Source organism: Euleptes europaea, chromosome 13 (assembly GCF_029931775.1).
Source record: "Euleptes europaea isolate rEulEur1 chromosome 13, rEulEur1.hap1, whole genome shotgun sequence".
NCBI lineage: Eukaryota > Metazoa > Chordata > Lepidosauria > Squamata > Sphaerodactylidae > Euleptes > Euleptes europaea.
This window is the reverse complement of record NC_079324.1, coordinates 20,512,321-20,539,590: the sequence shown is the minus strand read 5'-3', so window position 1 is coordinate 20,539,590 and position 27,270 is coordinate 20,512,321. Positions and strand designations below refer to the sequence as shown.

General features: G+C 45.0%; 4 protein-coding genes across 4 annotated transcripts in view; 2 read left to right on the top strand and 2 right to left on the bottom strand.

Annotated features, from left to right (window-relative positions):
* Window positions 1–4,086, bottom strand: part of TAF7L (TATA-box binding protein associated factor 7 like) — a 94,963-nt gene extending 90,877 nt beyond the window's left edge. Inside the window, exons 1-4 of the mRNA XM_056859744.1 lie at window positions 3,984–4,086; window positions 2,604–2,677; window positions 2,233–2,311; window positions 436–569 (exon numbers count right to left, since the gene is read on the bottom strand). Of these exons, the coding sequence (XP_056715722.1) occupies window positions 436–569; window positions 2,233–2,311; window positions 2,604–2,677; window positions 3,984–4,044 (348 nt within the window). The 5' untranslated portion in view covers window positions 4,045–4,086. The remainder of the gene's footprint in view (window positions 1–435; window positions 570–2,232; window positions 2,312–2,603; window positions 2,678–3,983) is intronic.
* RPL36A (ribosomal protein L36a) overlaps window positions 1–27,270 on the top strand; it is a 102,482-nt gene that overhangs the window by 38,666 nt on the left and 36,546 nt on the right. The window lies entirely within an intron of this gene.
* On the top strand, window positions 10,424–15,087 carry LOC130486475 (magnesium transporter NIPA2-like). Its single transcript, XM_056859745.1, has 5 exons — window positions 10,424–10,562; window positions 10,728–10,784; window positions 11,083–11,173; window positions 11,297–11,457; window positions 14,444–15,087. Exons 1-5 carry the CDS (start codon window positions 10,424–10,426, stop codon window positions 15,079–15,081), a joined length of 1,086 nt encoding a protein of 361 aa, XP_056715723.1. The 3' UTR covers window positions 15,082–15,087.
* On the bottom strand, window positions 19,805–22,110 carry TIMM8A (translocase of inner mitochondrial membrane 8A). The gene is made up of 2 exons (XM_056859751.1): window positions 21,967–22,110; window positions 19,805–20,089 (listed from the first exon to the last, which is right to left on the bottom strand). Exons 1-2 carry the CDS (start codon window positions 22,096–22,098, stop codon window positions 19,928–19,930), a joined length of 294 nt encoding a protein of 97 aa, XP_056715729.1. The 5' UTR covers window positions 22,099–22,110; the 3' UTR covers window positions 19,805–19,927.

Genomic DNA, 27,270 nt, shown 5'->3' with positions numbered 1-27,270 from the left:
GAAGAAGAAGAGTTGGTTTTTATATGCTGACTTTCTCTACCACTTAAGGAAGAATCAAACTGGCTTACAATCACCTTCCCTTCCCCTCCCCACAAGCATCCTGTGAGGTAAGTGGGGCTGAGAGAGCTCTAAGAGAGCTGTGTCTAGCCCAAGGTCACCCAGCAGGCTTTATGTGGAGTGGGGAAACCAACCCGGTTCACCAGATTAGCATCCGCCAGTCATGTGAAGAAGTGGGGAATCAAACCAGATTTGAGTCCACCGCTCCAAACCACCACTCTTAAGCACCACCAAGCTGGCTCTCCAACAAGATTTCCAGGGCCATTGAATAAGATGGGGGAAAGAATGCCATTAGAGAAGAGCATCTAAAGAATGTCCACCTACAAATGCAGCAGGAGGTGGGGTGAGTCAGGAATCGGACTCCCTGATAGCACCCACCTGACAAATATCTGCAGTCTTATAGAAAGTTTTCTTATCGATGGTTTTTAAGCTCTCTGTGGTGCAGGGCAAGTCCACCAGCTTGGCAGCTAACGGGACACGGTCGACGCGCACAATCCCATGGCGCCCGTCCCCTACGGAAAGACAGGAAAAGCGGTTGGATCTTTTAAGGCACTTACAATGCCATCTGGACCTGTTGGGTATTTATACAATTTTACAGCACAGCCGTGGGAAACTTACACGAGGGCCACCAGGTCAGAACTCCATGTTCCTTCCATCTCCAGCTAAGTACGGGAAGAAATACGGTCTTCCTGATGCACTGCTACCAAACTTGAACAAGGACCTGGGTTACCTCACTCACTGCAGATGCTGATATCTCAGCATGACCCACTCTTTTTCTGTTTGTCAGATTCTAATTAATTCAGTGGTACCTGTATATGGCCTCGGTACTCCCCTGCTGAATCTGTTTAAAGTAACTCACTTTTGTATTTTTCCATGATTAGGTTTAGCTCTCATCCCACCCTGCCTACCAATCAGCAACTGGGAGTGATTCTCACTCACTCTGAACGGGCTGATTCCACTTTCATTTTTGTTTAATACTGGCCTCTCCTTGTAACTTCTCCACACTCCCCCCTCCTTTCTATTTCTTGAACTTTTAAGTGTAAATTTCACTGCCTCAGATGGACATCTGATAAAGTGAGCAAGGACATGAAAGTTTATAGTGGAATTAGCTTTGTTAGTGTTTTAAATGCTATCAGACTCCTGTTTAATTGTGCTACCACTGCAGAACACAGCTACCCCTCTGGAATTTTTATCATTGTTATTATTATTGATGGTCCAGCCCGATCTTGTTAGGTCTTGGATGCTAAGAAAGGTCAGCCCTGTTTAGTACTTGGGTGGGAGACCACCAAGGAAGTCCAGGGTTGCTACACAGAGGCAAGCAATGGCAAACCACCTCTATTTGTTTGTTGCCTTGAAAAGCCTATGGCTAGGGGTGTCAAACATAAGGCCGAAGGCCAGATCCAGCCCCTTGGGAGCTCTTATCCAGCCTGGGAGCCAACCAAGGCAGCCACCCACCCACCCACCTCCACTCTCAAACTGTGCTGGCGAGGTATGGCCTGGCCCGACCAGGTTACATTTATGTAAAATCTGGCCCTCGTAACAATTGAGTTTGACACCCCTGCCCTATGGAGTCACTGTAATGCCAAGAGGCAAAGAGGTTATTTTCCGCTAAGGGATTCGAGGTCAATAATCACACCAAGAGTGGTGAAGGAAAACAGTTTTATTGAAATCTCTACAATAATGAGATATCAACAAGTCACAATCATGAACAGAGAGTATACCCACATTCCTTCAGCTGAAGGAACCCGGAAGAATGACACCTGGACCCTGCCCGCTGTCATTTTTCAGGGTTCCTGCAGCTGGACATGAGTATATTCTCTATTTATGATTGTGACTTGTTGATATCCCATTATTACAGAGATTTCAATAAAACTGTTTTCCTTTACCACTGCTGGTTTGCTTATTGCCCTTATGGAAAAGAACCTCTTTGCCTCTTGGCAATACAATTGCCTACGTTTGCTGCGACTTGACACACGTTATTATCATTTTATCTTTACAATGTCATCTTCTATCCTGTCCCCAGTTTAGAGAGGTGGCGAAGCAACCTGTAGAACAGTCCTTCTGGGCTCCCTGGAACTTGGGGCAAAGAGGCCCAGAAATGTCTTCCTAAGCCTGAGCACTTGAGTGCAGATGCAAGGACAAACAGACAACAGATCAAAACTCTTGTTCACTTACCATGCAACTCAATGGTGAGCCTGTCCTTCAGGTTGACGCTTCCGGACTGGACTGCCCTCCGTACAGTAGAAGCATATTCCTTAGAAGAAAGGGACCAGGGGTGTGGGAGAGGTATGAACACACATGAAGCTGCCTTACACTGAATCAGACCCTTGGTCCATCAGAGTCAGTATTGTCTACTCAGACCAGCAGCGGCTCTCCAGGGTCTCAGGCGGAGGTCTTTCACATCACCAACTTGCCTAGTCCCTTCAACTGGAGATTGAACTTGGGACCTTCTGCCCCTCCCCTTACATCACACTGCCCAGCTGACCATCTTTGGCTGCAGAATAAGGCAGGGCTTTAAAAGGTAATTGTTATAAAGGGCCTCTTACCGGTGGCAGTCGGAGTACAAACTGGCTCTCCAATTCATAGGGCGCGTCATCCTTGTTTTTGCTCATTTTTTGTTCTTGTGTCCAGAAAACAAAAAAGCAAAATGGCATAGTTATGAACTGGCCTAACAATACAGGCTCTGGTATTCTCCTTGCCAGAAGTTGCAGAAGAGTGGCGCGCACACCAACAAACACCTTATTTGAGAGAACTAGAGAACTTTCTGTGAGTCACTCACAACTACACATTCTAGACCCAAAGCTTACTAAGAGACACTTGAAGGCATCAGAAATAAAAGAGCAACAGGGAAAGCATACCCTGCATATGCAGCCTCCATAATTTCTCATGATTTTAAGCATATAACATTCATGGCTTCAAGACTCAGCCCTTCAAGACTTCCCTGCTTTTGTAAAAGTTATCCCTAGCTCTTTCAAATAAGGTATGATCAGCAGCTTAAAGGTTCAGGTGCGATCACAGGCTTGAGCATCACAAAAGGTATACCAACCGTACAGTGTAACGTCACAGTTGGAAGCATAAGGAGAATGCAGCCATTTGGGGCAGGGAGCCTGGTGTAATTGGAGCACACGGTGTAGGTATGCTAAGCAAGAAAAGCCAGGAGACCGAGGGAGCAATCCTAAGCAGGTCTTCTCAAAGGTAAGTCTCATGTTGTTCCATGGGGCTTACTCCCTTGGGATTGCAGCCTGGATGTGCTGCCAAACTCCTAGCAGACAAGCACCCTTCAATAAACAGTCCATCTCCTGATGGGCCTTAGGGAAGGCTACAAGGGAACCTGAAAGCTTGCCCAACTGGTTGGGTGGTCTTGGGTTGGTCTTAATAAATAAAAGGGTGCCAGTGGATGCAGTGATGGCCACGAGCATGGAGGAGAGGCCAATCAGTGGCTGCTAGCCATGGAAGTAAAGGGAACCTCCACTTCCAGAGGCAGTAAACCTCTGAAACCCAGTGCTGGAAGGCACCACCAAGGGAAGAGTCTCAGCCTCTATGCCCTGTTTGTTGGTCCTGCAGGGAAACTGGATGGCCAACGTGCGAACGAGGATGCGGGAGTAGATGGACCACTGATCTGATCCAGCAGGGTTTTTTGTAAGTTTTTGATCTAAGCAGTTACAGCCTTCTAAGCCCACTGATTCAATGGCTTTTGTTACATGGATACCATGTTTGTGACATGCAGCAACACCATTGTCTCAGATCACAGAGCCTCAGCAATTTTTTTATGGTTTCTCCACCCCACTCCTGACCCAAAAGCTTGCAGTTCTCCTTTCAGTTATTTCAGAAAAGCAGGAGTAATCTTTGCAGACCAGTCTATTCCTTCTTCTAGAGACAGCCACAGACCCAGCACCAGAGAAACGTAAAAGAAACAAATGAATTACTTGTAGACGCCATCTTTCCTCTTCTTTGCTTCACGCAAACGTTTATAAAACCTTGTACCATTCAAAAAAACTAAACATAAATGCAGAAAAAGATTCAGTTAAAAAAAGAAAAGTAACTTTAAACATTCTGTTACTCGAAGGAGATTAAATACACCAATAACTGTTTCTCTGTCTATATGAACAAGAGACCAGTTTTATATTACACAATGTAATGGTACTTTCCCCTCTGTATCACCCCCTCCCAACTTTGCTCTTTATTAAAAAAAAATGAAGAATCCTCAGCTAATTAATGTCGCTCATCTTCAGGGTCAGTCTTCGAAAATTTTCCAAAACAACCACCACGCCTGATTGGAGTACTTTCAAGTATTCAAAGCACTAATTTCAATGCAAAATATTATTCCAAGGATTTCACATATAGTATCTCCTTCATTCATACAATCAATCTTGCAAGGTGACTCATTACTGCCTCCATCTTTTAAGGGATGAAGCGAAAGCTGAGAGAGTGTCTTGCCTAAAGCAGCAATCGTTCGTGGCAGCGATCCGAACCGAGGACTTTTGGAATTCTTTGCTCAGTCTCTGAGCCACTACAGTACACCAGTTATTTTCTTGTAAAGAATTTTCTACAAGAAAATAACTAGCCTGCTGATTCTTACACGAGATACCAATTAAGTCAAAGCAGGAATCTGAGAGGAAACCAGCAAACCCTTTCTAATCCTTCTGGAATGCAACTGATACCGAGCACCTGTCACGCCCATTCACAGCACCTTAATTAGCACTGCCATAGATGCTGCGTTATACAAAACCAGCCTATCTAATCCCATATTGTCCACTCTGACTGGCAGTGGCTCTCCAAGGTTGCAAGGACTTTCCCAACCCTACTATCATCTATTCTTTTAAGGACAAGGCAGGATTTGAACAGAGGGCCTTCTGTAAGGAAAAAAAAATGTGGAGTACTGCTGAACTCCTCCCAGCGCCATGCCTAAAACTGATCAGAATCCTCATTAGCAGGTATAATGATGGCCACTAGCACAAAGGCTTGAGAACCGATTCAGTGGCCATCTCCACACACCCAGAGACCATACACCTCTGAAACCCAGGGCTAGGAGGCAACATCGGACTGGTGGTGGTGGTGGAGGAAAGTCCCATCAAGTCGCAGCTGACTCATGGCAACCCCATGTTAGGCAAGAGACTAACAGAGGTGGTTTGCCATTGCCTGCCTCTGTGTGGCACCACACCCTGGACTTCCCTGAGGGTCTCCCATCCAACTACTAACCAGGGCCGACCCTACTTAGCTTCCGATATCAGGCGAGCAACAGGAGAAGGCCTCTATGTCTAGGGTTGCCAGCACCAGGTCGGGAAATACCTGGAGATTTCTGGGGCAGAGCCTGAGGAGGGCTGGGTTTGGGGAGGGGCTTCAATACCGCAGAGTCCAATTGCCATGTGTGTGTGCGTGTTAAGTGCCGTCAAGTCGCTTCCGACTCATGGCGTCCCTATGAATGAAAGTCCTCAAAAATGTCCTATCTTTGACAACCTTGCTCAGATCTTGCAAATTGAAGGCTGTGGCTTCCTTTATTGAGTCAGTCCATCTCTTGTTGGGTCTTCCTCTTTTCCTGCTGCCCTCAACTTTTCCTAGCATGACTGTCTTTTCCAGTGACTCTTGTCATCTCATGACGTGACCAAAGTACGACAGCCTCAGTTTAGTCATTTTAGCTTCTAGGGTCAGTTCAGGCTTGATTTGATCTATAACCCACTGATTTGTTTTTTTGGCAGTCCACGGAATCCGTAACACTCTCCTCCAACACATTTCAAAGGAGTCTATTTTCTTCCTATCAGCTTTCTTCACTGTCCAGCTTTCACACCCATAATAGGGAATACGATGGCAAGAACAATTGCCATAGTGGCCATTTTCTCCAGGTGAACTGATCTCTATCGGCCGGAGGTCAGCTGTAATAGCTGGAGATCTCCAGCTACTACCTGGAGGTTAAGCAACCAAAAAAAAAAACCACTGCACTGATACCACAGGTAAGGAAGAAAAGTGCAGGAATTGCTGGAATTACTGAGATGTAATGGACAACACACAAGTGTATTGTCCGTCATATCTCAGTAATTCCAGCAATTCCTGCACGACCTGGCAACCCTGTCTGTGCCCTATTTGCTGATCCTGAGGGACAAGCTGTGAGCCAGAGTGTGAAACAGGGTGCTGGACTGGCTGGACCACTGGTCTGATCCTACAAGGCACCTCCTGGGACGCGGAAATGGGAGGTCCCCCCACCCCCCCACATTTCTTGGGAGATGCGGCAATGAAATGCAGGGGAGGGAATCATTGATCTAATCCCTTATTCATACTTTGTATTAATTTTTATATTAGGTATTGACTTCATAATGTTGGATACAACAAGAACAGATTAATTAAAATAATATTGGGATTAGTCCCGTTAGCAAAAGATTATACAATTTAATTTTAGACTGAAGAGGGAGAGGGGGAAGTCATTTGATTGTTAAATTAGAATACTACGGTATTTGTTTTTCTCTTTGTTATTATTATTATATTGTTTTTATGGATATATTAAATGAAGAAAAATAAAAAAAATATGGGTTCTTGTAAGTTATCCGGGCTGTGTAACCATGGTCTTGGTATTTTCTTTCCTGACGTTTCGCCAGCAGCTGTGGCAGGCATCTTCAGAGGAGTCACACTGCAGGACAGTGTCTCTCAGTGTCAAGTGTGTAGGAAGAGTAATATATAGTCAGAAAGGGTTGGGTTGAGCTGAATATTATATATATATATATATATATATATATATATATATATATATATATATATATATATAGAATATAGTAATATATAGTCAGAAAGGGGTTGGGTTGAGCTGAATATATTACTCTTCCTACACACTTGACACTGAGAGACCCTGTCCTTCAGTGTGACTCCTCTGAAGATGCCTGCCACAGCTGCTGGTGAAACGTCAGGAAAGAAAATACCAAGACCACGGTCACACCGCCCGGATAACCTACAAGAACCAATGAACTCTGACCGTGAAAGCCTTCGACAATATAATAAAAATTATATTAAAAAAGAAAGAAAGAAATGCAGGGGCGGGAGAAGGGGTGACCTGAGCCGGGGAGGGGGGCGTTGCAAAAAAAAAGGGTCCCTGCATCACTGGGGAAAAGGCCCTTGGGTGCTTCCTGGGTTTGGGGGAGAGGGGGGAGGAGCTTCGGGGCGTGTTTGGGTTTGGGCCTCATCTCGGGACCCCCATTTTGTACGGGGGGGGCGGCCTAGTTTTGAGGGCCCTAAGGGGAGCAGGAAGGATTACGGCGACCCCCCCCTCCTCCTCCTCTTCCTCCTCCTCTTCCTCCTCCTCTTCCTCCTCCTCCTCCTCTTCCTCCTCCTCCTCCTCCTCCTCCTCGACCAGGCGCGGCCTAATCCGGGGTCCGACTCACCTCCACCCTCCTGCCCCGTGACTCACCGCCCGCCCGGCAGAAACCAAGCGCCGGCCGGATGTGACGCGGCGGAAGCGGAACGGGCGGCGGCGCGGGAAGGAAGAGGCCGACGGCCGCCGCGCGCGGGACGCCAGGAGCAGGTACCCGAGCCCCCCGCCCTCCCTCCGCGCCCAGGGGGCAGCGACCACGACTTTCCCCCGCCCCCCCACATGCCTGGGCCTGGGAAGAGAAAAAGACACACCCGGGGATTCACGTATAGGCTCAACAAGCTGTAGCTTAGGGCCCCACTCAAAAAAATTTTTTTAAGGAAATAATTATTTCACTATTAATATGCTTCTTCTTAATTGTATTTCAGTTCAACGATTACTTTGATAAAAGAAAAGGGCAAGAGTCCAGTAGCACCTTAAAGACTAACAAAAATATTTTCTGGTAGGGTAGGAGCTTTCGGGAGCCACAGCTCCCTTCTTCAGATACAGCAGGTGCTACTGGACTCTTGCCCTTTTCTACTACTGCAGACGGACTAACTCGGCTACCCACTTTGATAAAAGACATATTTTGTTATGTGCAAATGGCTTTAGATACCTAGTGTGTGTGTGTGTGTGTGTGTGTGTGTGTGTAAAGTGCCTTCAAGTCGCAGCCGACTTATGGCGACCCCTTTTGGGGTTTTCATGGCAAGAGGCTAACAGAGAGGTGGTTTGCCAGTGCCTTCCTCTGCACAGCAACCCTAGACTTCCTTGGTGGTCTCCCATCCAAATACTAACCAGGGCTGACCCTGCTTAGCTTCTGAGATCTAACCAGATCAGGCTAGCCTGGGCCATCCAGGTCAGGGCAAGATACTTATTAGGTCCATAAATTACCATATAGCATATGTGTGTGTGTGTGTGTGTGTGTAAAGTGCCTTCAAGTCGCAGCCGACTTATGGTGACCCCTTTGGGGGTTTTCATGGCAAGAGGCTAACAGAGAGGTGGTTTGCCAGTGCCTTCCTCTGCACAGCAACCCTAGACTTCCTTGGTGGTCTCCCATCCAAGTACTAACCAGGGCTGACCCTGCTTAGCTTCTGAGATCTGACAAGACCAGGCTAGCCTGGGCCATCCAGGTCAGGGCGAGATACCTATTAGGTCTATAAATTACCATATAGCATATATTGAACACAAAAAACAGCAACAATTTGTTGTTGACAAAGGACAGCTGGACATATAAAGGGCCCCATTACCTTCAGTAGCTTAGAGCCTCATCAAACCTAAATCCGGCCCTGCCAGAGTCTGAGAAACCCCGGATTTATAGATGAGAATATCACCCCTTTCTGACGGTGAGGGCTGTTCGGCGGTGGAGTCCCCGTCTTTGGAGGTCTTTAAGCAGAGGCTGGATGGCCATCTGTGGGGAGCGCTTTGATTGTGGGATCCTGCATGGCGGGGGTGGAGTTGGACTGGATGGCCCTTGTGGTCTCTTCCAACCTTGTGTGAACTTGTGAACCATTTCTGCACGGGAGGTTTTGCCTTTGATCTGCCGCTCTCCAGATGCACATTTTCCCATCCAAATTCTCAAAACTCAACAATAAGCCCGCCATGCAGAGTTTTGAGAACCCTGATGGGGAAAATGTGCCTCTAGAGAGCGGCAGATCCAAGGCAAAACCTCCCGTGCAGAAATATGTATTGTCTGGTCAATGACCGTCATAACAATAAAAGTAAAGCCAGATCAATAAATTTCTGTGTAGGGTTCTGCCAACTCCAGTTTTGCGGGAAGAGTCTGGGGTGGTGGACACGGATGTGATAACGGGCTGCAGAGCACGTTCACACATGCGGAATAGCACACTTTTCAGTCTATTTTTGGCAAACTTTTTACAAGTGGATTTTGCCATTTCACATGGTGAAATCCAGCAGCAAAGTGGGTTGAAAGTGCATTATTCAGCAGGGTGGACTCTACAGGCGCTTTCACACATAGGCCATTTATGCATGGGAGGTTTGGCTTGGGTTTGCCACTCTCTGGATGCACATTTTCCCCATCCGAATTCTCAAAACTCTGCATGGGGGCTTATTATTGAGTTTGGAGAATTAGGATGGGGAAAATGTGCATCTAGAGAGTGGCAAAACCTCCCGTGCCTAAATGGCCATATGAAGCAGCCGTTTTATCCAAGGGAACTGATCTCTGTCATCTGGAAATCAGTTGTAATTCCGGGAGATCTTCATGTCCCAACTGGAGGTTGGCAACCCTACCTAGTAATTACTCCTGATTACTAAAGCAGCTTTGTTTGTTCTATAGCCAGGGAAGCCTCACGGATTTCCTTCTAGCTACATTTACCTAAAATAAGTCCCAATGATTTAAATGTGACTCATAGCCTGGTCCTAACACTATGTCTGTGGCACTAAAACCCATTTGTTTCCCCAGAAAAATGTCTTCCAGGCATTGCAACAAAGCCATGCCTATCCTTTCAGTCCAGATTAATTAAACCACCATAGTAAACCCTATGTCAAGGTATAGGAATTACAGTATAGAAATTACAGTAACTGCGCATATAATCCATGTACATGTTATTTTTCTTTGTATGCCTGTTGAGTATTTCCTGTGTTACATTCTACACTTGTAGGGCTGAATGCGTGATTTAAACCCCCACATTTATCCAGCACCTGGCCCCCAGTGTTATTTTTAAAGTGAATGTGGTGTTGACAGTACAGAAGAAGTTACCAGTCCATGCGATAACAATGCTAAAAATGTTGCACTAAAGGACACGGAAGATGGGACAAATTTATCCCATCCCTCTGTAGAGGAATAGACGAGGAACGCTTGCCATCTGACATGGGACCACTTCATAGAGAAGTCCCTTCTGCCTTGGAAATCCCACCAGTGTGACCTATGAGTGGGACTGATTTCCCGATAAAAGTGTGTGAATGCTAGGAGAGGTTTAGGGCCAGCCTGCAAATGTTATCTCACACACCTTCTTGCTTCTCTAATCTAGAACAAGCCTCTAAAATTTGATCTCTTTCTTGAAACTTGAGGTATCTGGGATGGAGGACACATCTGGACGTTACGACTTCTACATCGGCCTGGGCCTGGCCCTCGGCTCCAGCCTGTTCATTGGAGGGAGCTTCATCCTAAAGAAGAAGGGGCTTCTCAGGCTGAGTGCAAGGGGCTCCGTCCGAGCAGGTAATGGCAGACTTTATTACTGCAGCTGACAGGTTCTGGAGGTCACAACGGAGAAAAAAATGCCAGATGTCACATTGTGCAGACTCCTAGGAGTTTGAAACATTTTTGCAGGCCTGTTTTGTGGCTTCATTCGAGCTTCATCCGTTCCTTTTGCTTTCTCCCCAGGTCTTGGAGGTCATGCATATCTGCGAGAGTGGCTGTGGTGGGCAGGGCTGCTGTCGAGTAAGTACTTCCTGTGCAAAACTACCAGCCCACCAAAAAAAATATCTCAGTAGTCTGCCTGGCTACAGAGACCTGTTGCCAGTCATTTGTGATAAATTAGCAGCCCACAGGGAAGAAAGGATCAGTTGTCACCTAGTTAAAAAAACAAAACTTCTCTGCCTAATCATCTGGAGTGGAGTCTAGCTCTTCATAGGGGAGCAGGCAGGTGGCTGTTTATAAACCAATCTTAAAAGCAAGGCAACATTTACTCTGTGTCAACTTTTCTCCTCCTTGTGATAACATTGCTTGTCTCTTTCAGTGGGAATTGGGGAAGCTGCCAATTTTGCTGCATATGCTTTTGCCCCAGCAACTCTGGTAACGCCTCTGGGAGCACTTAGTGTCTTAGTCAGGTAAGCATAGCATGATCAGACGCTTCCTGCCCTCTAACTGAGAGGGGAACTTCTTTGTGCTTTCTGGCTCCCAAAGTGAGCCAGCCTCTGGCCTTCCTTAAACCTCTGCATATTTTCTTACAGTGCAGTGTTAGCCTCCTACTTTCTGAATGAGCAACTAAATGTCCATGGGAAGATTGGCTGTGTTCTGAGTATTCTGGGCTCTACGGTCATGGTGATCCATGCCCCACAGGAGGAAGAGGTCTCCAGTCTGGAGTCAATGGCAGAGAAACTGAAAGATCCAGGTACTACAACACATATACACACTCTTTATGTGACTTTAAAATGTGTGTGTGAAGTGCTGTCATGTCACAGCTGAACTTATGGCAATCCAGGAGGGTTTTCTAGGTAACAGACTAACAGAGGTGGTTTACCATTGCCTTCCTCTGCATAGCGACCCTGGTATTCCTTGGTGGTCTCCCATCCAAGTACTAGGCAGGACCAACCCTGCTTAGCGTCTGAGTTCTGATGAGATCAGGCTAGCCTGGACCATCCTGTCAGGGCTTATTTGACTTCATCCAGCAGGAAAATAGTTTTGTTTGGGCAGGAGAACTGTACAGCAGTCAAGTGGCATTGCTTGATTCCACTCAAGCGAATGTTTCTTGTTCATCCAAAATTGGTAACCTGCAAGTGGAGAATTCTTTGGTGCATGTTATTTTTCTCCCTACCTCCCGTCCCCCATTGATGACATTTATTTGAGTTCTTGTAGCACAGCAAAGAAGTAAGAGAAAATCCTGCCCTCTAGCTGGTGAAAAATTATTGGTAGTGATAGTTGGAGGAAAGTACTAATTTCGGTCAGAGGGTTGTTCCATAGAAAGTATTGTTTAATCCCCCCCCCCCCCGGTATTTTCACTAATTTTCCCACTGTAGACCCGCAACTCCTCTCTCATGCTTTTTGTGGTCTCTCATCCCTCCAAAGAAGTATTGCAGAGATTGTTTGGAATCACAGTGGAAATCCCTTCTGTCAACAGAGTTTAACTGTGGAACCAAAGCCAAACTGGAAAAGAATTTGTTTCTTGATTGTTGGGACCTGTCTGGATATTTCCATAAACTGCTGCATCAACACAGTTATTCTTAGGCCATTAGAGACACTGGCAGTGCAATCCTAAACAGAGTTATAGCTGTCTAAATCCAATTCAATTGACTTAAAAGGGTATAGCTCTGGTTTGGAATGCACTGTGGTTTTGCCCAGAGTATTCTAGGTTGCACAACTGTCCAGGTATGATCTTGCCCCACAAGTAACCAGACTAAAATTTGCAGCTTTTGTGGGGAAGGGGAACAAATGTTTAATCCGTACTCTGCTGATGTTCAGAGGTTGGCCTAAACTTGCCTTTCTGGGTACTACAGAGCTTGTAAAGCAGGTTTCTCAAGTTAGCTTTCAACTGGGAGTCAGCCTGTTTAGGCAGAGAACACCTTGATATGCTGATGGCCATTTATCCCTTGGTGGGCTAACGGAACTAGTAATTGTATGATGTCAAGTGGCAGCACACTCATGGGGACCCCAGGACCATAGAGTTTTCAAGGCAAGAGAAGAACAGATGTGGTTTGCCAATTGCCTGCCTCAACACATCAACCCTATTCTTCCTCGGTTGTCTTCCGTCCAAGTACTAACCATGACCAACACTGCTGAGCTTCCCGGTTCTGATGAGATCAGGCTAGCCAGGGCTAGGGAGACTAAAACAATGGGACCCACAAGATGGCAGAAAAGATTCCATCAGGAGGCTAGTAGGTGGATCTCACTAGAAATAAAAGCTGAAATCCCTCTGCTAGAGAGTGGGGGAAGAAAAAGAATTGGGAACGTCATAGGGCGGCTGGTAAATGGAAAATGAAAGATTGAAAATATCTAGATTTTAGCCATGAAGTAACCTTGAATTCATTTGGTAACTTTCTTTACCTGAATTCCATCTTTGTGTACATTTAGATTTAGGGTTTACAGGAATACATTTCACATCCTTTGATCACAAATGCCATAAATAGATTTTGCTTCCGCAGGGTTTTTTTTTGGGGGGGGGGGAATGATTATATGTCCGCAAAGTAAAAACTGCAACATTCCCCCTACCATGTGTGATTTTTTTAAAATTCTGCCTGCACATCTACACAGGCTTAATTTGGTTCATGCTAACAAGAGAATTACTGGGGGGAAAACAGATCATCTTCCAGGATGTGCAATTAACAGTATGGTTTTGGCTTCTGGGAGCTGGCCCTACATTTAACGTGGGGTAAAGCAATCCTGAGATTTATCCATAACTTTTTAAATATATACAGACTTTTAAAATGACTTTAAAGTTAATTTTTAGTTAATGCAAAGACAAAATTGACAATTTTTTGACTGAAATGTTGATGGCCTATATGAAACATTTTTTTAGAACCGCACTTACAAAATTATCTTTGTATGAACTCCTATACAACTATAATGTTTTGGCGTATTGGGGAGTATGGATCCTTTTTCATGGATGAGGCATGTGCACTATTTCCTTTTGTAATATCTCTGACCCTGGCTAGTATTTGAATGGGAGACCTCCAAGGAATACCAGGGTCGTGAGGCAGAGGCAGGCAAAGGTGAACCACCTCCAAATGTATCTTGCCTTGAAAAACCTATGGGGTTGCCATAAGTCAGCTGTGACCTGACGACAACCCCCCACACACACACTACCTGTGTATCAAAAGTGTTACCACTGTCCTCCCCATCAGTTCTGGATATGTATTACTATTATGATGCTCAGCTGTAAAGGAAAAAAATAGTGAATACTTGTGTACACACACGCATATATAACATGGCCAGATTCACTTACTGCCTTCTCTCCATCAAACCCAGGAAAGCTGTGAAATTACCGTAATGTGCAGGTGCTGGGGAATTTCCAGATTTTATATTTATGGCTATTGCTGTATAACGGATACCACTTGAGATGAGTCTTATTATTAGGATCACGTTAGTTGTGCATAATGACTGAGGTTTTACAAGATATTAAGCGGTTGTCTAAAGTTTAGCTGCTTTGGCAGGCCCTCCTATTTATTGAGGCCAGCAGAAAAAAGGTTTTGATTGACTTTGGGTGAAAGAATAAGCCAGGGCTGGGGAAATCTCCTTGAGGTCTGGTGGTGTGGGGACTTGGACCAGAGTAAATCCCTAGCCCAGGGAAGTTGGTGTTACCACACCAAGTAAAACCAAACCAGTAAACTGTGCTTACAATGCCAAATGTCCTTAATGATCCCCCCGCCCCGCTGCCTTCCCAGGATTCATCGTGTTTGCCGTGTGTGTGTTGGTGAGCTCCATTCTTCTCATCTTTGTGGCCGGGCCTCGCTGTGGGCAGAGCAACGTCTTGGTGTACGTTCTGGTCTGCTCCGCCATCGGTTCGCTCTCCGTGTCTTCCGTCAAAGGTTTGGGCATCGCCATTAAAGAGCTGTGTGCTGGGCAGCCTGTTTGGAAAGAGCCTTTGGGTTGGATCCTCCTGGTGTGTCTCGTCATCTGCATCAGCATCCAAATCAACTACCTGAACAAGGCCTTGGACATCTTCAACACCTCTGTGGTCACCCCGATCTACTATGTTCTCTTCACCACCGCCGTGATGACCTGTTCGGCCATCCTCTTCAAGGAGTGGCAGCACATGGTTCTCATGAACATCATTGGCACCATCAGCGGCTTCCTCACCATCGTCTTTGGCATCTTCCTCCTGCACTGTTTTAGAGACGTTCCCTTCCCTGAAAACCTGCTGCCTCTGTTCCTGAGGCATGGCCGAATGGATGTGCAGGGAGCTTCTTGGAGAAAGAGGGACAAGCACCCATCCTGCCTTCACCAGCCCCTTTTGGAATCAGAGGACATGCTCAGAGAGGGGAGAGAAAAAGCAGAGGTGGAGGGAGACAAGAGTTTCTGAAAAGTAACTGACACAGCCTGTCGGCTCAGGCAACAAACCAGCCTTGGTGCTCTTCCAAAGAACTCGCCCACTGCTGCTTTCCACTTGAATCATTAATGGGTAACCCTGAAATACTTGAGAAGAGTTTGTGGATTCCTCACCCACAAACTCTTTACTTGGTAACCTGCTTGAACCAAATAAGAGATACAGTTGGTTCAAGCTGGAGCTACCGGCTGTCATCTCAACCGGCCTCCGGCAACATTGTCACTCCTCTCCCTTTTCTCTGTGCTTCCACAGATAGCTTGGAGGGAATTGGAAGGAGTCAGGCAGATGGGGCACCAAAGAACTGTGCAGCTTTTCCTCCGTACCCGGATGGGTTCTTGCAGAATTCTTGCGGATGAACCTCCTGCACAGTGAAAACAGCTTTTGAAACTGCCTGTAGCATTTGATGATGGGAGTGGATACTGCCCAAAAGGTGGGGAAGGAAGGCCAACACTAAGCCTTTTGGCATACCTAAAGTATTCCTGAGAGTCTTTCCAGCCAGAGGCAGGAGGGAACAAGGAAGAGGGTTTAGCTTTCCCTCTCTCTTGGCTCTGATTCCCAGGCCCTTTCAGGATCTTGGAGCGATGGATTGAGGCTCATGCGACCGAGGCAACTTGCATGTGGGCAGAAGGGATTCTCCTTGCATTTCTCCTCTGGGTCAATTTAGGGAAAAGAGGTGAAGACTCGGGGAAAGGAGGAACAGCGGGCAGCTTGGCCCTACCACATAAAGTGGACCACTGATAAAATTAGGTGCTAAGCTGGGGGCTTAACTTTCGAGGAATGGTCTCAACTCCGTTGCATACATGTGCTTTTGAAAATCACAGTTCATGGCTGCTTAATCAAAATCTGTGTGACTTGCATTTACACAAGTGTGTTTAAGCCCGAAGAGCGAGATTCCCTTATGGGAATGTAGCTGCTGCTCTGGCTACGCGTGTCTAACCTTGGCAATAACAGTGGCCTACCACTTTCTGAATATAAGGGCAATGCATCGTGGGTGGCCTTAATTAACTTTTGAAATTTGAAGGGTTAACAGTTTACAAAGTATTTAAAATGAATGTGTTATGTTTTTTTGTACAACATAGCAGCACCTACAAAGGTAACAGTTGTTGCAGATACATAATATATATGGCTTTTTTAAAAAATACCAGTGTATGCAGCATCTTAGTTCAAACTAATTTGTGTATTTTTGCTGCCTGTAAGATACTATTGTGGCTCACTGTTTAGGAGTCATTTGTTGTTTCAGCCCTCTTGAGGTATTGCCAGTGTCCACATACTGTGGATTTTCCATCTAGCATTTCTCCTAGTGGAAAAATAGGATCAGTACATCTGCAAGTTCCCTTCCATACACACAAAAAAAATCCTTGCCTGTAAAACAACACAAAATGTGGCCAGTCACTTGCAGCTGCTTGCCTTCCCACTATGACAATCCTCTTTTAGTGGCACACCATACCCTGGGGTGGGTTAAGGGCTGGGGGGGGGGAATGCATGGGCCTTCCTCGGTAAAAAACTAGCCTAGATGGACACTTATTGCCTATGAATGTGCAATAAAAACAATGATGCATTCACGGTGGAGGGAGGCTCTCAGCAAATCATATTACTGCCGTAGCCCATAACGATTGATCGCAGCAGCATTTTAAGTATTACTGCCTTTATTTTCCATAAAAACTGTAAAGCTCCTTTTCCATCCTCGGTAGCTGTGTAATCCCTGTGGCTCCCTTCTCCTGCCTCCCTGTTATTCCACTCCAGGCAAAATGCTTACGTACGTCCACTGTGGGGGCAAGCTGACATTTGCCATTACATCCAAACAAGCAGCTTTTACTCTCACTGCAAGTCACCATGCATGACAGTGCAGATCCAGGAATTGATCTGAAGGAGTCCTGTTGTTTGCAAGAATATTGTATGGCACTTTGTAAAAGATTATGGACACATGGGATGAGAGCCCTGTTTGGGAGTAAAGCCCATTCAGCGCAGTGGGAGTAATTTTCAAGTAAACATGCGTAAGATCAGGGTGTTACTATCAAATGATTTTATCTTGCTTTTATTTACTGCTGCTTTGGACTTCAGGAAAGAGAAGAACACTGGTCATTTCCTGGCTAGCCGTATTGGGTCATGGATCCAGCTGTGGGGCTTGCTGTCAGCTTTGACTGTCCCACTCATCAAATAATAAAAAGCAACTCCCATCGCAGGGTTATTGTGGTAAAGGAAACTGCCCAAGTGCTAATCCAAAGGTTAATATATAAAAAAATACAGAAAGAGCAACATGCACGGAACATTGTCTTAAATTCAGTTGTCCCCTCTGCAGCCAAGATTACTCCAGTTATGCTACATTTCCCGTTGTTGAATATTCTCTAGTCCACTGAATACATAAAGCAGGAGAAAGGCTGCCCTCTTATGTTTCTCAGTGCCCAAGTCCCTGAAGCAAGAATTAAACTCTTGAATCTAATGCAGAAACTATAGGTTTGGTTTCCTGGCGGCTACGCCCACATAGCAAGACAGATAAGTGGGTGTTTTTTTAAGTTACAGGTTCTGCAACAGGTGCACACGTTTAGGAACATGTCGGAGGTTCATAAAACATGGGCCCTGACCTAAAGAATAAAAGGGTAGTTGCCTGTACAAATCAAATTCTTTTTCACCTACTGGTATACTCCACCAGTTTAAGCAACAAGTCAGATGAGAAAAAGCAACCCACACAAGTAGTCCCCTCCCTTTCTAGCCACAGATTTTCAGTGAAACAGGCAACAAGATTATCATAGCATCAGTACACTTATGCCTGCTTCCGTACAGCAGAACCACCAAGATACTATATGGAAATAAAACCAGAGAACCTTAAAGATCAATTAATATGACTAAAACTTCTCACCCACCACCACAGTACTTGAGAATCTGTCTACTTGTTTAGGTGACCACTTTAGGTACTTGATGGTGGGCTTCAGACTGCAAACGTTTATTCCATTACACATTTGTCAGTATTTAATTTGCCATAAAGACTTCTTTATACTCCCAACAGGTTAACACAACTACTATAATTATTTCAGTGACTGCAGTTGGAAGAATAATGAACACTGAAGAATGTATTAATTAACTTATTTGTTTTGCCGTCAAGTCACATCTGACTTATGGCAACCTCAGGTGGGATTTTCAAGGCAAGAGCCAGTGCCTGCCTCTGTGCCATGACCCTGGTATTTGGAGGTGTCCCATCCAAATACTTGCCAGGGTCGACCCTGCTTAGCTCCTGAGATCTGACGAGATCAGGCTAGTCTGGGCTGTCCAGGTCAGGGCATAGGCAGTACTTATTCCTATATACCAGCTATTTTTTTTTCTAAGGAATGGTCATTTTAAGGCTGTCCAGGCTCTAAGTAACAGTTCACTTGGTCTCTTGTGCTGAAGATCCCCTTTCAGCTGATCAGGCAAGGAAACTTTGCCAAGTTGTCTCTTCGGGGGCCACAAATGGTTACTATACATGTGTGTGCAGGCAAGCTAGTAAAAACATTGTTTGGCAAATAACTCTGGAGGACGTTTCGCAGGGCAAAGGTGCAGTGTGGTGTAGTGCAGTGGTTTGGAGCGGTGGACTGATCTGGAGAACTGGGTTTGATTCCCCACTCCTCCACATGAGCGGCTGGAGGCTAATCTGGTAAACTGGATTTGTTTCCCCACTCCTACACATGAAGCCAGATAGGTGACCTTGGGCTTATCTCAGCCCCACCTACCTCACAGGGTGTCTGTTGTGGAGAAGGGAAGGCGATTGTAAGCCGGTTTGAGTCTTCCTTAAGTGGTGGAGAAAGTCAGCATATAAAAACCAACTCTTCTTCTATGTGCTGAACTAATTTGTGGACTATTTCTTAGGAAAATGGTGAGCTGGGTTGCCTGATACTATTTGCCAGCAGCTTCATACAGGATGCACTGTATCTCAGATCATCATGATCTACTACCCAGCATTCCCCCTGTACTTGACTCCCAGCAAATCTAGTTGAAGTAATGAATGCCACCAACTCTACAGACAGTTTTCAATGGACCCAATTGATGTTTATTCCACTGATCGGGAGAAAGCGATAAATGGGAAAAGTCAGTATTAACTCTTGTATTTCTCAAGTGACACGCTTACATGACCAAACAAGTGACAATCACCCCCAAGAGCCATATTTGGGGTGGGGGGAGAGGTATTCTTAGCCATTCTAAAGAGGGTGTGAATAAGCTCTTCATTAAGGACAACAGGGTTCTACTGGCGTTCTTCTGCAAGCTAAGCCCACCTCCCCTTGTTTAACCGCAGCGCCCAGATTTGGTGCACAGAAGTCCATGGAGTCACACGTGAGTTTCTTGCCTGGCTTAAAAAGAGTAGTGCTAAAGCGCAGTACCGTTTGTAAAAGGCACATTTCTATCCCTGCCTTTTCCAAGATTCACATTCGTGTCTGAAGCAGTCCAAGCTTCCCTTTTTCAAGAAAGACGTTTTCTCAAGTATGAACAGATTGTGCTTCCCCGACCAAACCTTTGGGGAAAGTAAAACAGTCAAAGCCACACAACTGTGGTGTGATGCTCTCGTTATTAAAAGAGCACAGGGCGGCACAAACCCACGATGAGCAGCAAATGTGTGATGTTGCACGGCCTCGTTGGCCTGTCTGTTTTTGTTCACATGGTGGGTACTGAAAATCAGAACTGATTAAGGTAGTAGGAAGCCCCGCAATTTGTCACCAATGAGGAGGCCAACCTCCCACCCAGCCTCTTTTTGCTATCGGTCCTTTTCCTCTGCTCTCCCTTCTCTTTCCTCTTCTCCCAACGTGGTTGGTTGTTCTCCTTTAGTTAAGGAAACAGAGATGCAAATGCCCTTGGCTCAGTCAGATAGGTTCTCTGAGAAGGCCGACTTTGATTTCTGTGTCTGCTCCAACCGGTTGAGGATAAACTGGCTGGTATCTATGAAGCGTTCCACACAGTTCACAAAGCAGGTCTCTGCTCGGCTGTCCAGCTTGGGCCCAGGTTTGTCCATGCATTTCTCCTGTGCGAGTCACAGAAGGGAAAGAGTCAGCCTAGGTACAGAAAGCAGCAGCTCATTCTGATCAGCAGAACCTACACAAAGTACACAGTCCTCTTTTGCAATACTCAGCAGGGACATACACAGCTTTCCTGCATCTCAAAACAAGGCAGCAGCCAAACATGCATCCTACTCCTTAGGTTCTCCATCACTAGCCCCTTCCCCAGTGCCACTACTGCAGGAGAATTAACGTGAGCTACATAAAACACAAAGCAACATCTTCTGTGACTCCAGGTTCACAACTTGTCTCCGGCCTGTCCCCAGATTGCTTAGCATGCAGAAGGTCCAAGGTTTACTCTCTGGCATTTCTAGGTAAAAGGATCTCAGAGAGAAGAGTAATGAAAGACTCCAGCCCAATCACCCTGGCCACTCTGAGTGTGAGCTAGAAAGACCCCACACACACTCAGATGAAGACAATTTCTCGTCATATCTGGAGTGTATCTGCGCTCCAACCCAAACCTTTCAGGAAAGAAACACATGGCTAGCACTTCACAAATTGGATTCCATATTGGGGATATGTGTTTCTTAAAAAATGAACTCACTACAAAAAAGACTAGCTGAAGCAGGCCTCTTCATGTCATCTTTTCTACCACTGCCACTGAAAGACCTTTAACTGATAGTGGCCAAAGCAACGGTTGAATAGCATAGTCTTGAGTTTCCATCATCTTGTAGAGTTTGCAGCCACCAGATCTGATGATGGTCAGTGGCTTTGTTGATCTTAAAGGGGAGTTAGACCAATTCGAGGAGGAGATCTATTAATAACTATTAGCCATAACAGATAAATGGAACTGCCAGGTTCAGAGGCCTCTGTTACCCTTATGTTGTTTGCAGGTTAATCAGAAGCATCTGTCTGACCACAATAGGAAACAGGATAGTAGGCTACACGCACCTTTGGTCTGATCCAGCAGGACTCTTACACATACATATAAGGACCAGGGTACAAACAATCAATTTGTAATTGACTGGTGTTAACTGTTTTGTGCAATGGTAAAATGTTAACTTCTTTCAATTGGGAGTATAAAACCAAACAAACAACTACAATAGCAAGACTTCAAATAAAATTCAACAGGTACGTCATCACTTTCCCACTGCCACAGCACAAAGGTAACAAGCACCTTGATGGATCAGACCAACCAGGTAATCCAGAATTCTGATTCCTATAGTGGCTTGTTTGTGGCTGCCCTGGAAGGCCCACAAACAGGGGCATAGGGACCTCTGTTGCGGCCTCACCCCACAACTGCCATTCAGAGATATACTACTTCTGTACATGGAGGATTCATTTAGCACATCATAGCTAATATCCCTCTATGATTCTTGTAGGTTATCCGGGCTGTGTAACTGTGGTCTTGGTATTACACAGCCCGGATAACCTACGAAAACCAATGAACTCTAACCGTGAAAGCCTTCGACAATATCCCTCTATGACTTTACCTAATTCCCTTTTAAAGCCAGCTCTACTAGGGACCATCGCTACATCCTGTGGCAGTGAGTCCTACGAGACAATGAATGATGCATTTGTGGGAATAAATACTTTGCTACCTGAAAATATAAACCCATACCCTCCTCTGGGATCTCACTGAATATCTAAAGCTGCCTACAGTCCGTCAGAGAAAGTTTTCTAACGGTCTTTCCCCCCCCCCCCGCCACCGAAGATCCTTGAACGGCTAGGGGCCTGAACCTGGCACGCTCTGCGCGCAAACCAGGACCTTCGACCCCTGCACGGAACACGCCCGGTTCTTCTGAAAGGGAAAAGCTGCACGCGCCGGCCCACTGCCGGCCCGCCAGCTATTTCAAGGCCCAAGAGGCGCGCGGCCCGGAGAAGCGGCCCTTCCCGCCCTTACCCAGCAGAGCTCTGTCATCTGGTGCACGAGCTGCTGGAAGCGCTGCTTCTGCGTCTCCACCTCGATGAAGTGCTGCAGCTGCGGGTCACTGACGGCCGCTCCCAAGTCCCCCGCGGCGGACGAAGAGTCCATACCGAGCCCGCCTACGGAAGAGACGCGCGAATGAAGGCGAGAAGCACCGAGGCGGGCGGCGAGGCGACCTTCACGTGCCTCCCCAGGCCGGCACACCGCGCATGCTCGCCAAGCCCTCGCTTCCGGGGATACTGCGCATGTGCGGAACTCAACGTTCTTCTTTTTCCTCCGAGCCTAGCGCGCGCACCATAGAGGCGGGGGAGGTTAGAGTGTACCTGGGGAATGAAAGACTCCAGACTCATATACTCATAGAGGCGGGGAAGGCTAGAGTGTACCTGGGGAATGAAAGACTCCAGACTCATAGGCCATTTATTCATGGAAGGTTTTGCATTGGATTTGCCACCCTTTAGATGCACTTTTCCCCCATTCATATTCCCAAAACTCAACAATAAGTTGCCATGCAGAGTTTTGAGAATTCAGATGGGGGAAATGTGCATCTATAGAGAGACAAATCCAATGCAAAACCGTCCATGAATAAATGGACGGGGAAGGCTAGAGTGTACCTGGCATATTTTCAAAACCTGGCATATTTTCAAAACGTTTTCAGTCAACTTTCTTTGGTAGCACCTTAAAGATTAACAAAAATATTTTCTGGCAGGGTATGAGCTTTCGTGAGCCACAGCTCACTTCTTCAGATACAGCTAGAATGTGAATCCATCTGTCTTTAACACTCCTCTACTTAAAGACAGATGGATTCACATTTTAGCTGTATCTGAAGAAGTGAGCCTGTGGCTCACGAAAGCTCCTACCCTACCAGAAAATATTTTTGTTAGTCTTGAAGGTGCTCCTGGACTCTTGCCCTTTTCTACTACTGCAGACGGAATAACACGGCTACCCACTGTGAATTAACTTTCTTTGGGTGATAGTTCAACAGATACGCCGAATGTTATTTAATATGCCATTTATTATGCCAAGATATCACTCTTCCCCAAAGGGAAAAATAGACCAAGTTTTTACAGATGTCAGGGAAGAAGAGTTGGTGTTTATACCCCGCTTTCCTCTACCTTAAGAAGTCTCAAAGCGGCTTATAATCACCTTCCCCCCGCCCCCACAACAGACACCTTGTGAGGTAGGTGGGGCTGAGTGTTCGGAGAGAACTGTGACTGGCCCAGGGTTACCCAGCAGGCTTCATGTGGAGGAGAGGGGAATCCAACCTGGTTCTCCAGATTAGAGTCTGCCACTCTGAACTACTACCCCACGCTGGCTTTCCATAGTAGAAAAGGGTGCATTTTTAATAGAAGATCTTAGTAAAGAGACTTTGTTGTTGTTGTTGTTATTTTGACCTTCATCAAATTGTTTTTTACACCAGTTTCCAGCATAAGAAAGGAGGCTAATTGGTCACTGAGGGAATTAACCTTATAAATTTTCTGAAGATTTTCAGGCTTTAGGAATATCTGTGAGGCCTAGGGTTGCCAAATGCCAAGTGGTGGCAGGAGATCTGCTGTTACAACTGATCTGCCAACAGAGATTGGTTCACCTGGTGAAAATAGCTGCTTTGGCAAGTAGGTTCTGTGGCATTGGAGTCCCTCCTCTCTCCAAACCCCGCCTTCCTCAGGCTCCACCCCCAAAATATCCAGGTATTTTCCAACCTGGAGCTGGCAACCCTAGTGAGGGCAGAAGGTCTAAAATATCTGACTGATCATTTCTGCTCCTCTGTTTCCAAAGAATAGTATTTCTTTGATAAAATCAGGTCAACACTAGAAATAGAATCTGAAATAGACTTCTCCTGCATACATGGTCCACCTTGTCCCTCAATAACATCGTTTTCTGGCTATTCATCCTGTAAAGTATGAAATCTATCTGAGATATCAACTCCAAAGGTTTAAAAAAATGTATCTAACTTACTTGTTTCAGAGTAGGAGAATTATCCATAGAACTGAAAGGACAACCCCTCTTCCTACCTATGCTAAACACCTATGGATGTAATCAGTAAAATAAATGTAAAAGAACAATTATTTAAACTTTTAAAATTTAAAATAATAAAATGGGTAGATATTATAAAATAGGTGAATTATAAAATTTAGGCTTCAGGATAAACTACAAGAACATTGCTAAAACATAAACACATATATTATTAGTTTTAACTATAATAAATTTGCAGTGCTGCCAATAGTTTAAATATACCAACTGAGATGCATAGTATATTACTAGTATTATATAATAACAATGAAGTATGGCAATCCATTTAGCTTGTGTGAAGGTTGGCGTATACGTTTAGATATTTCTTGCTTTGTTAAAGTCGTATTTTCCTTAAAGATTCAAAGAGAAGTTTTTAGAATAATGCAAAAATGTATAGAATTATTCAGATCCACTCCAAATAGTAATTGTTGAAAGTCTTGTTGCAGATATGTATGCATAAGGTGTGTTTGTTGAATGGGTTGTTTTATGTGGTTTAAAAATAATAATAAAATTTTAACCAAAAAAAAAAGAAAAGAAGAACATCGCTAAAACAGCGAAAAAAGCAGCGAATTTTAAAACAACCAGTCGCTGGCAGATCTGGCAGACCAACAAGCAAAGAGGAAACTCGAATCAAGACTTAAAGATTTACTACCGACAGAGGCACTGATAGAATGTAAGTTATAAATTGCAGCAGAATATGCTACTTCAAACTGCCTTCAAACTCCCTTAGTTTACTAAAAACTCAGGTTCCCTTTGAAGTGACTATAAAACTTCATTTATGGGGAAAACATATATTCTTTCACATGTATGCATATTCACAAGTTAATAAGATGCCATGCTCATATATAAGAACTTAGCATCAGACACATATATTCTACACACATATGTAAAGGCACTATGCATGATGGGTAAAGTATGAATCTTTGGTTCAGAGATTCACTAGTGTGAGACTTGGGTCAGCATGACCCAGAACCATTTCTAGTCAAGTGCTAGTGAGATCATTCTCTCTCTCTCTGCTGGTATGACCATGCTCCCTAACAAGACCTAAACCTTTGATTTAAGAGATCAGAAGTGTCAGCCAAGAATGTTAGGTTTCGTTTCTTCATGGCCAAGCTAAGTCAACGCCTTCATAGGATATGTTAATTGTTCTGTATACAAATCTAGTTTGTATTGGCTCTAATATTCTACGCAATTGTAATTAGTGCTGCCAACCTTCATGGCTATAAAACATGAAGTCTTTTCTTTGTTCTGGGTGGACTGTTCTAACACTTTCTTGAGAACAGATCCACGCGCGCTGCTCTTTTATTGGCCTCATAAAAGACTCCTTTATCCTTGATAACCTCTCCTGAATTACTTGTTTAGGCAATTAAATAATTAAGGCTTATCACCTTTATATGAGCAAACCAACAAAAAGAATGAAAGAAAGAAAACTATAATAATAACAGTTTATAGAAAATAACCTCACCCCCAAAAATAAATAAATAAACCTTCAGATACCTTAAAACTTAAAAACAACAACACAAAAGCTTCAGGAGCTCTAAGAAGCCTCAAGAGTTTTCTGCCACACCCTCATCCACACTGTCCCTTGAGTACATAACAGAGAGGGAGAAAAATTAAGATGAACGCTACATAGGGATGATAGAAGCTACATAAAAGAGATAAAAAGAAGCTCAACAAGGAAACAGAAAAATAGGGGGGGGGGAACCAGGATAAATGCAAAAGAAAAATGGGGAGGGGGAGGGGAAAGGGTTAAAATTGGCAGCCTCTAAACAGAGCACAGCCTACAGACCCTGCACTATTCACCCAGAACCCCACATTAACCAATGCTTTCCAACAAGCATGTGTACCCATAAGGTGTGCATGTCTCTTAGTTCGTACCGCCTGCTACTGAATGCAGAGTTCACAACACTTCCTCAGTGACAAGCCACTCTTCCTTCCTGTTTATTGCTTCACTTCTGCATTCTTTCACAGAAAACCCTGTCCCATTTTAAAGTGATGCAAACTTTGCTGTGTCTGGTCTGACCAGAACTGGGTGCCCTTCCCTTTTCTTGTCTTACCTCCTGTGCTTTATTGATTTGATTTACGTTATTTATGATCTGCCTCTCTCACTGGGACTCAAGGCGGATTATAGGGAGTCAGTCAATACATTTCACGGGATGTGACATTCAATAAACAATGAAATGGAAACTGGGTTGTAGAACCAACCAGAATAAAAAAACAAACAAAAAAAACAGACCTGAAGCAAAGGAAATTGTTGACATGACACATTGAGTGATGCAAAATTACATAGCAGGAACCAACGTAGGGTTGCCAGGTCCCTCTTCGCCACCAGTGGGAGGTTTTTGGGGTGGAGCCTGAGGAGGGCGGGGTTTGGGGAGTGGAGGGACTTCAATGCCATAGAGTCCAATGGCCAAAGCGGCCATTTTCTCCAGGTGAACTGATCTCTACCATCTGGAGATCAGTAGTAATAGCAGGAGATCTCCTGCTAGTCCCTGTAGGTTGGCAACCCTAATCCAATGTACAGCAAACTATACACAGTAGTATAGAGCACAGTCTCTAATAATTTATCCAAGTAATAGTGAATAATTACTGTGCTTTACTACATAATAATATTAACTCCAGGCAACAGAGATCAGTTCCCCTGGAGAGAATGGCTGCTTTGGCAATTGGACTCGATGGCATTGAAGTCCCTCCAGGCTCCACCCCCTCAGGCTCCACCCCCAAAATATCCAGGTATTTCCCAACCTGGCAACCCAATATATAGAACTGGGTAACATCTGCATATCGATCACAGCCAACCCCAAAACTACAAATGATTTGACCGAAGGGCTTTACACAGAGATTGAAGAGCACAAATTAAAACACATCCATTTTATTAACTGGATTCATAGTCCTGCCACTAGATTCCCTTTTCTGACACTTTTTTCAGGCTACTATATCTAATTTATTCAGAGATCGGGAGGTATATGAGTATTACAGTGACTATAGTACATGTAAATGGAACTATGTGAAAAATTAGAACAGGGACATGTCAGATGAAATGCTGCCATGCTGTCGGTCAAGACACTGCCTTGGCTTCTTGCAGAGGTGACCCAGAAAAGATAATTAAGAGTCAGGTATCATTCCTTTTCATGAAACATCTTTCATTTCTCTATCCTTCCTTGTTATTGTTATTCCAGCATGGCACAGCAGTTTTCAGAAAATTTGTGTCCTTGAGTAGATATTTCCATCCACCATGTCATTCGAGATTATAGGGAGAGATCCGTTCTTTTT